The 13,379-nt window shown below is 42.1% G+C and overlaps 1 protein-coding gene across 1 annotated transcript; it reads left to right on the top strand.

Annotated features, from left to right (window-relative positions):
• Positions 1 to 4,250: 4,250 nt before the first annotated feature.
• On the top strand, positions 4,251 to 5,572 carry LOC143396682 (protein SEC13 homolog). The gene has a single exon (XM_076852629.1). It carries the CDS (start codon positions 4,263 to 4,265, stop codon positions 5,229 to 5,231), a length of 969 nt encoding a protein of 322 aa, XP_076708744.1. The 5' UTR covers positions 4,251 to 4,262; the 3' UTR covers positions 5,232 to 5,572.
• The last annotated feature ends 7,807 nt before the right edge of the window (positions 5,573 to 13,379 follow it).

The following is a 13,379-nucleotide window of genomic DNA, read 5'->3' as shown; positions in this document are numbered from 1 at the left end:
GGAGGATCATAAATTCTATGTCAGCCTCACCTGAACAACTTAATCAGACCCTGTCTCAAAAGAAAAAAGGCCCTGGAGATGTAGCTCAGTGCTAAATATGGTGACAGGAAGGAACTGCAACTTGTTTTACATTTTACATCCTCATTTATTATGTGTATATGGTTTATTTTTTCCTCTAGTACTGGGGATTGAACCCACTGCTACTGTACATTGAGCTGCATCCCCAGCACTCTTTATTTTTATTTTGAGACAGGATCTCACTAAGTTGCCCAGGTGGGCCTTGAACATAATGAGATGGGAGTGTTTGTGATGGTTCTCTGTCTTTTGAACCTGAAGAATGAGATTCATGAACAGGAAGGGTGAGAGCAAAGTAACAGGATTTAATCAAGTATTAGAAAGGAAGCCAAGCTTCCATAGGAGGAGGGAGTCCCAAGGAGAGTTGCTGCAGGGTGGCTATTGTCTAGGAGTTTATTTGTTTTTGGCATCAGGGATTGAACCCAGGGTGCTTAACCACTGAGCCATAACCCCAGCCCTTTTTATGTTTTGAGACAGGGTCTCAACTGAGTTGCTTATGACCTTTGCTAAATTGCTGAGGCTGGCTTTTAACTCAGGATCCTCCTGACTCAGCCGTCTGAGTTGCTGAGATTACAGGCATGTGCTACCATGCTTGACTGTCTAGGAATTTATATAATAATGCTAGAGGGGAGTTAGGTAGCCTTGAAGACCAGGGGCTAGAGATTTTTAAAAAGTGGTTTTTTGAGTCCAGTCACATCAGGGCACCTGGTATTTATGTGCCCCTGACCAATAAGGATATTGATCACATCCCTTCACTCAGGAATTGGCTCAAGTTTTGGTTGCATACTTTCAGGCTCCAGTAGGGTCACTGGTTCTGATCTGTCTACTCTATTTGTTAACTGCTGGTGGGTGGGGGGTACACCCCTGATCCTGTTTGCCTAACATTTCTATCTCCTCTCAATGCCACCCACCTGCCTCAAGTTCCCAAATTGCTAGGATTATAGGCAATTGAACTCAGGCACTTAACAACTGAACCATATCCACAGTCCTTTTTATTTTTAATTTTGAGACAAGTTCTTGCTAAATGGCTTAGTGGCTCCCTAAATTGTTGAGGGTTTGAACCTGTGCTTTCCTGCTTCAGCCTCTTGAACTGCAGGGATCACAGGCATACATCACCATGCCAGGTTTATACTTCTGCCTTCTGATCAGAACCCCTACTCCGTCCAGCACATGCCTCTTTAGTGGGCTGTGATATAGTATAGGGTCCCTAAATGTTTTGTACTAAACTATTATATTATAAGAGGTTTGGGGATAAAGCTCAGAGATACAATGCTTGCTTAGAATGCAGGAGGCCCTGGGTTTGATTTCCAAGTTGGGGTTGGGTTGGGGGATTGGAGGTGATAATAACAAGAGGCAGGATTTCACCCCCCATAGGATTAATATTTTTCATGTGGAATTTCAAAAATTAAGACATTATCAACTGGTGCAGTTGCACAGGCCTGTAATCCCAGTGGCTCAGGAGGCTGAGTATGGGAAGTTGGAGGCCAATCTCAGCCTATTCAAAGCCACTGGGTTCAAATAGCACTGTGCAGGAGTGGATTGTGGAGGAGGGATATTGAGAATGAGTGCTAAGGCAGTCCATGGGTGTGTGTGTTACCAAAAGCTGAGTCCTGTCACCCATGCCAATCCAACAACGAGGACATAGTTTTTTTGTTTGTTTGTTTGTTTTAAGAGAGAGAGAGTTTTAATATTTATTTTTTAGTTTTCAGTGGACACAACATCTTTGCTTGTATGTGGTGCTGAGGATCCAACCCGGGCTGCACGCATGCCAGGCGAGCCCGCTACCGCTTGAGCCACATCCCCAGCCCAAGGACACAGTTTTGAGAGAAAGAAAAAAAAATGTATTGCTTTGCTAGCAAAGGAAAAGTACAGGGGACTCCTGAGCTTTCTGCCCAGCAAGAGGAACAGGGGGACTTTTAAGGAGGTGACTCAAAGGCTACATCCCACCTCTTCTCTCTGGAGTTTAATTTATTATTAATTTGGGAGACAGTCATTTCTGAGGTCTTCAGGGGCCATCCCCAAAGTCTGGTTTACTTTGTTCCTATGGTGGTGTGTTATCTGTTCTCAAGAAAGATAACATTGCCTGAGATGGGGAAGAAAGGCAATCCTAGTTTCTCTGAGATTAGTCAGGGGAGAGATCAGGGAGGAGGAGGGAGAGAGGAAGAGAAACATGCCTATTTTAAAAATAAGTCACAGTGGCAGAGCAGCATGGACTATACTCAAAGCATAAAGTGGACCACTATTACATGGGGGCTGTGTTCACACAAAGGGGGAAGGAGGGGAGAGACAACAGACCCAGGCCACCAGGTTCACCGTCCCAATAACCTTCCTTGGAAAGCAATGGGGGGCATGTTAGTAAAATTCATTAGCTGTGTGTCTCGGTAAAATTTTCAAAATATTTGCCCCCCTCTCCCACCTACCAGGGTTTATCTCTCTCTGCAATACTCATCACTACTTGCCCCTATGTTCTGGATGAAAGATTTGTTGTGCGCGTAGACAACAAATGCATGTTCCATCAGGACAAAACTTGTTCTTTTTTTTTTTTTTGGCGTTTTGGGGAAGGAATCCAGGGCCTCACACACGGTAAGTGTTCTAACACTGAACTACATTCCCAGCGGGGAGAATGAGAGTCAACTTCAGCCATTTTTGCTGTCTTGCCTCATAATTCTAAACCTCCTGCAATTGGATTTTTGCTCTGACTTCTCCACTGGAATTCTCAGACCCTGACATAGGGAGGGTCTCAGAACAAGAGGGAGGAAAGGTGAGAGTAGAAAACGGGTACAAAATTCACAATACTGTAAAGCAGTGCATCTTAAACCTTAGCAGGATCAGCTAGGAAGCTAGTTAAAATGCTGAAGGCTGAACCATAGTCTTTCATTCAGTGGGTCTGGGTTAGAGTTTAAGAATTTGCATATCAGCAGGGCTGATGGCACACACCAGTGATCCCAATGACTAGGGAGGCTGAGGCAGGAGGATGGAAAATTCAAAACCAGCTCAGCTATTTCCTTTTCCCCTGGAATGTATGCGGCCCGGGTTCGATCCTCAACACCACATACAAAAAGATGTGTCGGCCGAAAACTGAAAAATAAATATTAAAAAAACTCTCTCTCAAAAAAAATTATTAAAAAAAATAGTTGATTTATTCATACATCCAAAAACATGAAGATTTTATTATGGACTGGACATAATACCAAATATATTACTGTTTTCAAACAAACTACATTGAATGAAAATTAAACATTTTATTTGACATGTAAGCTTAGAAAAAACTAGTAATAATTATATTGTGTCAAATATTAAAAATCATTAGATTTCAATTATTTCCTTGAATGTCTTGGTTGCTTTTAAAAAGTATTTTCCTATATATGGGGTAAGATTTTATTTCTTTTTTTTTTCCTTGCTTTTTTTATTGGCATATTATAATTGTACATAATTGATGGAGTTTGGTGTCACACACTCATACATACACACAATATAACCATAGGATTTGGCAAATCATTCCTCAGCAATTCCCCTCTTCCTCCTCACCTCCCACTCCTAGTTCCCTTTCCTCTACTGAGATCCATCCCCAACCTTATTTTCCTTTTTCTTCTCTAGCTTCCACACATGAGAGAAAACATACACCTTGATCAACTGAGTTTGACTTAATTCACCAAACATGGTGATCTCTAGTTCCATCCATTTTCCTGCAAATGCCATAATTTAATTTTTCTTTATCATCCTCAGCAATTTAGTGAAGCCCTAACTGAGTGAGTTCCTGTGGGGGGAGGTGGGGGGAGTGAAACAAAAATGCAGCATGGGGGATGAACCCAGTGGTTAAGTGCCCCTGGGTTCAATCCCTTCCAACCAAAAGAAAGAAAGAAAAGAATTTGCATATCAAACAAGTTAACCAGGTGCTGTTGATACTGTCTCAGACCACACAGTTGAGAACCACTTCAATAAAGTGTTGTGGCCCAGTGCAATAGTGCCCACGTATAATCCCAGCAGTGCAGGAGACTGAGACAGGAGTCTGACTAGCCTCTGCAATGTGAGACACTGTCTCAAAAGAAAAAAAAAGGGGGGGGGGGGCGCTGTGGATATAGCTCAGTGGTAAAGTACCCCTAAATTCATTCTCCAGTCCAACAAATAAAGTAACTGAGGTAGGAGAAAGGGTTAAAATGGACAGGCAGGTCGCTCTCGCAGCAGCTATGGTATCAGTAATCAACACCGTAGATACATCCCATGAGGATATGATTCATGATGCCCAGATGGACTACTATGGCACCCGCCTGGCAACCTGTTCCTCAGACAGGTCTGTCAAAATCTTCGATGTGCGCAACGGGGGACAGATCCTCATCGCCGACCTCAGGGGGCATGAGGGTCCTGTGTGGCAGGTGGCCTGGGCCCACCCCATGTATGGCAATATCCTGGCATCCTGCTCCTACGACCGGAAAGTCATTATCTGGAAAGAGGAAAACGGCACCTGGGAGAAGACCCACGAGCACTCGGGACATGACTCTTCCGTGAACTCTGTGTGCTGGGCCCCCCATGACTACGGCCTGATCCTGGCCTGTGGGAGCTCGGATGGGGCCATCTCCCTGCTGACCTACACCGGGGAAGGCCAGTGGGAAGTGAAGAAGATCAACAACGCTCACACCATTGGCTGCAATGCAGTCAGTTGGGCCCCTGCCGTGGTCCCCGGAAGCCTCATCGACCAGCCGTCAGGACAGAAGCCCAGTTACATCAAGAAGTTTGCATCTGGGGGCTGTGACAACCTTATCAAGCTGTGGAAGGAAGAGGAGGACGGCCAGTGGAAAGAAGAGCAGAAGCTGGAGGCGCACAGCGACTGGGTTCGCGATGTCGCCTGGGCCCCCTCCATTGGCCTGCCCACCAGCACCATCGCCAGCTGCTCCCAGGATGGGCGGGTGTTCATTTGGACCTGTGATGATGCCTCAGGCAATATGTGGTCACCTAAGTTACTGCATAAGTTCAACGATGTTGTGTGGCACGTGAGCTGGTCCATCACCGCCAACATCCTGGCCGTCTCTGGTGGAGACAATAAGGTGACCCTGTGGAAGGAGTCCGTGGATGGGCAGTGGGTCTGCATCAGTGACGTCAATAAGGGCCAGGGCTCCGTGTCAGCTTCCGTCACAGAGGGCCAGCAGAACGAGCAGTGACAACACAGGTGGGGCCTGGTTCCCCACCTGCCAATCCAGGACTGCCCCTTTCCTGGGACAACTGACCAAGCAAGTGGGAAGAGGAGCACCCAGTTCCACCAGGACCGTCTTCCTAGGAACACTTACAAATGCTACCACAGATCTATCATCTGCCTTAACACGATTCCATGAGGTTTGTAATTTACTGCCCGGCTCAATCCATTCATGTCCTGAAGAAACTACAGATGACTTCAAATCTATTATTTTGAAATACTTTTGGCCATTTTTATGTACCTTTTTGGGTTTGGGCATTATTTGGGGGGAGGTTGTTCCCAAACTAAATAAAATCATATTGCTTATAAAAAAAAAATAAATAAATAAATAAATAAATAAAATGGACAGGCAGGAAAGTTGGGCTCCTTAGGCCAGATTTCTATTCAGCAGGGCTAAGAAACTCTAGATAAATGCCTGGCCTCATCAAGGGTCAGGCTGACTCCCATGAAAGCAGAAAAAATTGATAGTGAGACATCTGCTGTCTCGTACTTGCACCCCCAAGCAAAAAAGGGGGCACAGTAACTTGACTGGACCAAAGAATGCATAAAACATTCCTGAATACTGAGTGCCTTACCTAGAACTGGGTGAGAGTCTAGCTCCCTTAATTCTGTAGATTCATATGAACCCCTACACATTAGCCACTCTCTGGTATCCCTTTCTTGAGACCCCTCCCTTTTAGGAGCTCTGCTTTCTTGCTTTCTATTACTCTAATAAATCTGTTACTTTGCTCTTACCCTTATGTCAATGGATTTCATTCTTCAAATCCAGAAGACAGAGTATTCAACTCTATGCTCCATCTGTAGCGACTCACCCATCCAGAAATGTTCTTGATCATATAACTTCAACTTTTGCTTTTTACCAAAAAGAAGATTTTTTCATATTTTTTCCCCATCATTTCCAGCTATACAGAAAATGGAGAAGGGTGCACATTGAACGAAAGAAAATGAGAAGTGAAGAAAACTGGGGGCTTGGTCTTCCACCGCCTGTAATCAGTGATTAATTTTGATACTTTGCCAGAACTCAATCCTTAAGTATTTTGTGTGTGTGTGTGTGTGTGTGTGTGTGTGTGGGCAGACAGTAGAATCTTATAAAATTAATTTTAGTTGCTCAGAAATGTTAACTGCAATTAAATTTACAGTCTACAAAACAAGTAAAGATTATAGATTAAAAATACGTGCCTAAAAACGTACATGTCAATAAAATATCAAGGTAGTAAAGTTTTTATAACAGATACTTGTTTATTTTTCTTCTTAGTAGAAGTTATGGTGAAATTTCCAAGATTTAAAATGAATAAGACAAGAAAAACTTTAAGAAAAGTGTTTTTTTTGTTGTTGTTTGTTTGTTTTAAGAAAGCAGTTGGAGAGAAAACTGCCAGTTTCTCTTCTAGAACTTTTAAATCCAGTTCACAAATCAGTACTTATCCCCTGGAGTAGAGTTTGGAAACAAAACCAAACAAAAAAGTGACATTTGAGGCAATTTCGGGATGAATTAGTCAAGCATACATACAGTTTCCAACAGATTTACCCTAGAGTGTGATTATTTTAATGCAGAGGGGATGAAGAATTATCCTATCAGTCCAAACTACGCCCACTTTAACTCACGTGAATCCTTTAACCATTGGATCATTAACATTAAAATAGCCTGGAAGGTTGACTTATCTGTAATTTAAAAGGAAACCAGACCTGAATTTTCAGATTCGCTCCACTCGCCTCACCAGCTGATGAAGTTTGAGGTTTTAGTCTCAGGGCTACAGTTTTTTTTTTTCCTCCCAAGCAACAGTGGGAGCAACTTTTTTGAGGGTTTGCTCACCTCCCAATGGATCCATTGCAAAAATTTAACCCACCCTCGACCCAGGAGTCTTTTCCGATGTCTGAAAATGAAGAAAATTCAGGTAAGTCAATGACCTTCTTGAGAGCAAGGGTTTTGGGCAGTCAAAAGCCTTTCTTCATTTCTTATATTAAGTCTTTCCAAAAGGTATTCCAAGTTAAGTAAATCTCAAAGGAGAGGAAGGCTGGGTGCATACTTTCCTTTGGGGAGAAAAAATGGAGTTCAAAAAAGGAACAAAAAGAGGGAAGTGGAAGGAGAATTGAGTATTTGTTCACTATATTTAAGAAATCTTTAGACTTCTCCTCCCTACTCCCTCCCTACCCCCGGTATTAGGGAGATTGAACATAGGGGTGCTCTACATGTCCTTAATTGAGCGCCATCCCAGCCCTCTTTATTATTTATTTAGTACGGGGGGGGGGGTTGAACCCAGGGGCGCTTTACCATTAAGCTAGATCCCGAGCCTTTTTAATTTTTATTTTATTTTTTATTTTTGAGACACATCTCGCTAAATTGATTAGGGCCTCATTAAATTATGGCTGTTGGTCTCCAACTTGCAATCCTCCTGCCGAAACCTCCTTCGTCGTTGGGATTACAGGCGTGCAACCCAGCACCTGGCAGTCTTTATATTTAAATTTTGAGACAAGGTATTACCAAATTGCTCTGGAACTTGCCATCCTCCCGTCTCAACCTTCAGCCTTCTGAGCCACTGAAATTCGAAAAACCAGACTTCTAAGTCCAGTTTCTGGAATAAAGAATAAGAATGTTTCCAGGACGTAGTTTATCTTAAAATTTTGTATTACTTTTGATACCAGGGAATGATCCCAGGGGCGCTTTACCAGTGAGCCACATCCTCAGCTTTTTTTTTTTTAAAGACAGTCTCACTAAATTGCTGAGGCACGGTTTGAAATCGTGATCCTCCTGCCTCAGCCTCCGGAGTGTAGCCTACCACTCCGGGGCTAGGACGTAGTTTATGGGGGCGGTGTAGAAAATAACAAACATAAGAAACTCACATTTCACTTTAACCTGATCTTTTTCTCACCAACTTTTTCAGGAATGGCTTTCCATCTGAATTTCCCCTTTAAGAATGCTAATAACAGAATATAATAAAAACAGTGAATTGTACACTGGGTGGGGGCGAAGAATGTTAATAACAATCAAATGGCTCTTCTAGGGAAAATAAAAGGAAAGGGGCGGGTTTACAAAACCTGGTGAATGTTCTGTGTAATGTAAATTGGTGGCAGGAGGAGACCCGGGATTGCTTTCTCAAGTTGCTTCAGGAATACTGCTAACGAGGTCCGGGCTCCCGGGCCTCTTCTGGTGGAGAGATTCCACTTTTGTCCGCACCTGGTCTTGGCCTAGGGCAGCTTGGCCTGTGGGCTAGGGCGGGTAGAGGGCGTGGTAGGTGTCCTGGAGCCAATACCCCAAACTACCCACAGGGCAATTAGCTTGAGTCCGGCACTGACAGCAGCGGAGCCTGGCTGCCTCGTTGACTTCCTAGGAGTCCCGGTAGTCTGAACCGAGTGGAAAACAAAAATAGAGAAAGAGAATAATCTGTATAATATCCCCAGTCTCTCCCTCTTCATGAATCTGCCTCAGTGCCTGACATACACAAGGTGGGCTTCTTTTGACTCCTATTTTTTCTGAGTTTTGTTTTGTGGCAGAAGGTTCCCAAGTTTAGGACAGTCTAGGCAACTTAGGAAGTGCTTATAGGTTCAGTCCTAGTACCCCACCCCCAACAAATCAGAAACCAGGGGGTTATTACCATCTGCCCCTGTGCAAAGCAATTTAGTTCTGCCTTGCCTCTTTTGGGGTAGAGGTTCTGGGTGTTGAACTCAGGGTCCCTGTACTACTCAGCTACACGTTTTTTTGTTTGTTTGTTTGTTTGTTTGTTTGTTTTTTTGAGTCAGGATCTTAAGTTGCCAAAACTGGCCTTGATCTTAGTGAGTTATCTTCTTGTCACAGCCTCTGGGATTACACCCTGAGAAGACTGGGATTTTGCATTGTTTCCTGTCATCTTTTATCCTGAGCAACTTCTTATACTAGTGCATTACTCCCATGCTTTAAAAGCAGACCTAGCAGGAGACCGTGGCAGGAAGATTTCAATACTAAGACCAGCCTGGACAATTGAGACCCTGTCTTAAAATAAAAAACAAAGGGCTGGGGATGTGGCCCAGTAGTAGAGTGTTCTTGGGTTCAATTCCCTGTAATGTACAAGCATGTGTGCACACATACACACAATCCAGACCTAGTTTGATTGTGGAGTAGTGACTTCTCAATGATGCAAGTCAAACTAATGAATTTTACCTTCTTTCTCTTTCAGTGGACTCTCATCCGGTCAGTTCAGAAATGCTAGTAAAGAAACTTCACGACTTGACTCTGAATCCTTGTGCTAAATGGCCGTCCCCTCTGCCAGAAGGTCCACGCCAACCACTGGACAGGAGTGAGAGGGTCTTACGGGAGGTCAGAAAGGGCTTTCCCAACAGGCGGCGAGGAGTCCGGACATTGTTATCTGCACGGAAAGAGCTTGTGGAAAAATGGAGATATCTCCTAAGTGTAAGATTTTCCCAGATGAGTTTGTGATATGGGTAGGGCTATTGGATCTTCTGGGCAGATGGCGCTGCCATCCCAGGATGATGTGTACATTAAGATATCAGCAGTGCTGAGTGGCAGTACTCAGGCTGGATAACTTACATCTTTAAGGCTCCCCCATTTCTCTTATAGTGGGTATGTAACTTGTTTTGTAAACCCAGGAGCGCTTAACCACTGAGCCATGTATCCTTAGCCTTTGTTATTTTTAGTTTTGGGGGTAGAGCCTTGCTAAGCTGCTTAGGGCCTCAACCTTCTGAGCCCCTGGGATTATAGGTGTGTGCCACCATGCCTGGTTGTAACTTTTTCTTAGTTTTAAATAAAAATATTTTTTCTTTCCATAAAGCTTCAAAAACAAGAAAGAGACAACAATCTTAAGGAAGTTCAGGTAAATTTTTTTTTTCTTTGCTATAAGTGTGGATAGGGTATATGGTTTGGTTTGGATTTTTGTTTGGAGAAGGGGGAATTGGCTTGAAGGTTTTTTGTTTATTTGTTTTGTACCAGGGATTGAACCCAGGGGCACTTGACCACTGATCCACTTCCCCAGCCTTGAGACAGGGTCTCACTAAGTTGCTTAGGGCCTTGCTTAATTGCTGAGGCTGGCTTTGAATTTGGAGATCCTCCTGCCTCAGCCTCCCAAGCCCCTGGGATTACAGGCCTGTGCCACCATGCCTGGCTGGCTTGAAAGTTCTGAATCCCCAGGAATTCTGGAGAAATCAGTCCATGTTTATAGTTGTTTATTTGATGCTGGGAATTGAACCTGAGTTTTTATTTTTTAGAATGTTTTTAAGTTCACTGCAAAATTGAGCAGCAAGTAGAGTTTCAGTATACTCCTTTCAGGATAAGGTGTGGATAAAGAGCATAGATATTTGCATGAATTCACTTCCTGAAAGAGATCTATACCACCTCACACATAGCCTCCCCAACCATCAACAACAGAATTGACACATCACCCAGTGCATATTTGACATTAGGGTTCACTCTGTTATGTTTGTACTTACAAGTGCTTCATAAACATGATCTTCGTAATGGTACCATGTTGTAAGACAAACTCCTAAACCTAGTGTCCAGCAGAGTGAGTTACATGCAAGGAATTCAGAGAATTAAGACTGAAATAGGTTTTTACTAACAAGTCTGCATCTGTTGTCATTATAAAATGACCCACAAGCTGGCATGGTACCCATATGTTTCATTCCTCTTTTTTATACCCCTAAGTTGTTCCCCCCCCCCCCCAGTACTAGGGATTGAACCCACACGCACTCTACCACTGTTTTTATTTTCAGATGGGATCTCCCTAAGTTGCTAGGCTGGTCTAGTAAATATGGTCTTCCTGACAGTCTCCCTAGTTGCTGAAATTAGATTGCACTTGGTCAAAGGCTAACTTTATAAACAATAGATTTGAGAGTTTTTTATACTTCTTTGAGGTATAATATGATTAATCTAATTTCATTATTTCTTTCAGAGTGAATCACGAAGTGTACCATTCAAATGTACCTGCAGTTTTTGCGTATATCATGGATGGGATCCTTCTGAGAATGCTAGAATAGGGTATGATTAGGACACAGAGTCAATATAGGCGTAAATTGTACTTGTTCTTCATGATGGTAATTTTAGGCACACTTTTCTATGCTTAGACTGCATACCAATGATTTTGAATAGCTTATGTATGAGTTCTGTGATGTCTTTATTCTTTTGCATCTTTTTTTTTTGGTGTTAGGGATCCCTTCTTGCCTTAATGCCAGTAATTTATAAGGAATATGAGCAGTTAAAATGTGCATAAATGATTTCAAAATAGTTTTACTTTTCTGTTTGACTCAAAGAAGTACCAATAGGTCTCAAGTGTTCCTGGAGATTTTAAAAGCCTGAAATCTGAAATAAAACTCAGGAACTGGAAGGGATGTAAAGAGAATATTGGATAGTTTGATTAGAGTGTAATAATTAGAGTAGATAATTAGATTTTCTGGTTTTCGAAAATTTGAGTTGCAATAAAAAGAAATTTTGATGTGCTGTTTTAATTTTCAGTAGCAAATGAATGTATATATAGAGGAACTTATTGATCAATTTGAGTATTTTATACAAATTCTTATTCCTGGTTTTATAGTTTAGAAAAGTTTTTTTTTTTTTTTTTTAAGAGAGAATTTTTAATATTTTTTTATTTTTCGGTCGACACAAACCCAGTGCCTCACTCACACATGCTAGGTGAGCACTCTACCACTGAGCTCCAACCCTAGCTCAGTGTTTTGCTATATAGTGAATGAACAATTTAATCTCACATTTCTAGAGTGTAAATATCTGGTAATATTTTGTGATATTATTCACTGGAAGGAACTTTGAGTAAGGTGTGGATAAAGAGCATAGGTGTTTGCATGAATTCACTTCCTGAAAGAAATCTCAAAATGAAAGGAGCTAAAAGGGAAGTGGGAGTTTTGGAAATTGCTGATAGGTGCAGAGAGATTTCCCTCTCATGTCAGATAAATTCTGCAGCTGCTATCAGCTGGGAGTCCTAATATAGTTAATTTTTGAAACTGCCTACATGGAGATTGCCTCAGATTCTACAAATTGAGGGCTTAGTCCCATAAAACTCCACTTCAGATGCCAATCAAGCCTGGGTTATAGCCTATGCTTCTGCCTGGCCAGCTGTAAATAAGTGTTCCTACATCTCTCTCCTGGGGTTCAATGAATTTGCTAGAGCAGCTCACAGAACTTGGGGAAGCACTTGAGGATCAGCTGGAGGAGGTGCATAGGGCAAGGTATGAAGGGACACAACACTCTCCAGAAAACTGTTTTATTCTGCTATTGGAAACCCTCAGAATTTAGTCCTTTTGGATTTTTATGGGAGTTCATTATATAGGTATGATTACTTCATTGACCATTGGCTTATCAGCCTTTCTCCTCACCAAAGGTTACCAGAAGGGTGGGACTGAAAGTTTCAGTAATCTATCACTTGATTCCCCTAGGTAACCAGTTTTTCATTCTGAAGCTAGGAGTCTCCAGTCTCCAGTTAAACTATAATAGCAAAGATATTACTTGGACTTCAGGTTGCCGCATATGTGCTGTGGCTTTAGTTATCCACATCAATGTCAGTCTGAAAATATTAAATGGAAATAAACATTAAGAAATAATATTATGGAAAATTGTTATATTTGATTAGCTACTACTAATCTCTCTTTGCCTAATATATAAATTATACTTTTATCCCTATACATATATACCTATCATAAAGTTTATGTAAAGTTCAGTACCACCCCAGCGTTTTTGTGGGGGTTTTGGAATGTATCCCCTGTGAGTAAGGGGGGCTACTTTGTCAGGAATTGCAGGGCACAGGGGTAAAAACCAAATACATTTTGCATATCAAAGGAGCAAATTGAGAATCTATGATAATGAAATATCCCAAGAGGCAATGTCATCCAATGGTATTTAACTTTTTTTTTTTAAATGACATGTGCATAGATCTGACATTCTTTTGGAGATAAAAATAGTTTGCCCTTTTTCCTCCAGCTGACATGTGTTCAGAGTGATAGAAAATCTAAGTTGGGGGGGCTGGGGTTGTGGTTCAGGGGCAGAGAACTTGCCTAGCATGTGTGAGGCTCTGGGATCGATATCGATTCTCAGCACCTCATAAATAAAATGAACAAAATAAAGGTCCATCAACATCTTAAAAAAAAAAAAAAATTAAGTCTAAGTTGGGTATGGTGGCCCACG

Source organism: Callospermophilus lateralis, chromosome 4 (assembly GCF_048772815.1).
Source record: "Callospermophilus lateralis isolate mCalLat2 chromosome 4, mCalLat2.hap1, whole genome shotgun sequence".
Lineage (NCBI taxonomy): Eukaryota > Metazoa > Chordata > Mammalia > Rodentia > Sciuridae > Callospermophilus > Callospermophilus lateralis.
The sequence above is the reverse complement of the archived record's forward strand: the minus strand, read 5'-3'. Positions and strand labels throughout refer to the sequence as shown.

Bases quoted from the DNA above. Each gene is read 5' to 3' on its own strand.
- LOC143396682 (XM_076852629.1), top strand. From the start codon at position 4,263: ATGGTATCAGTAATCAACACCGTAGATACATCCCATGAGGATATGATT.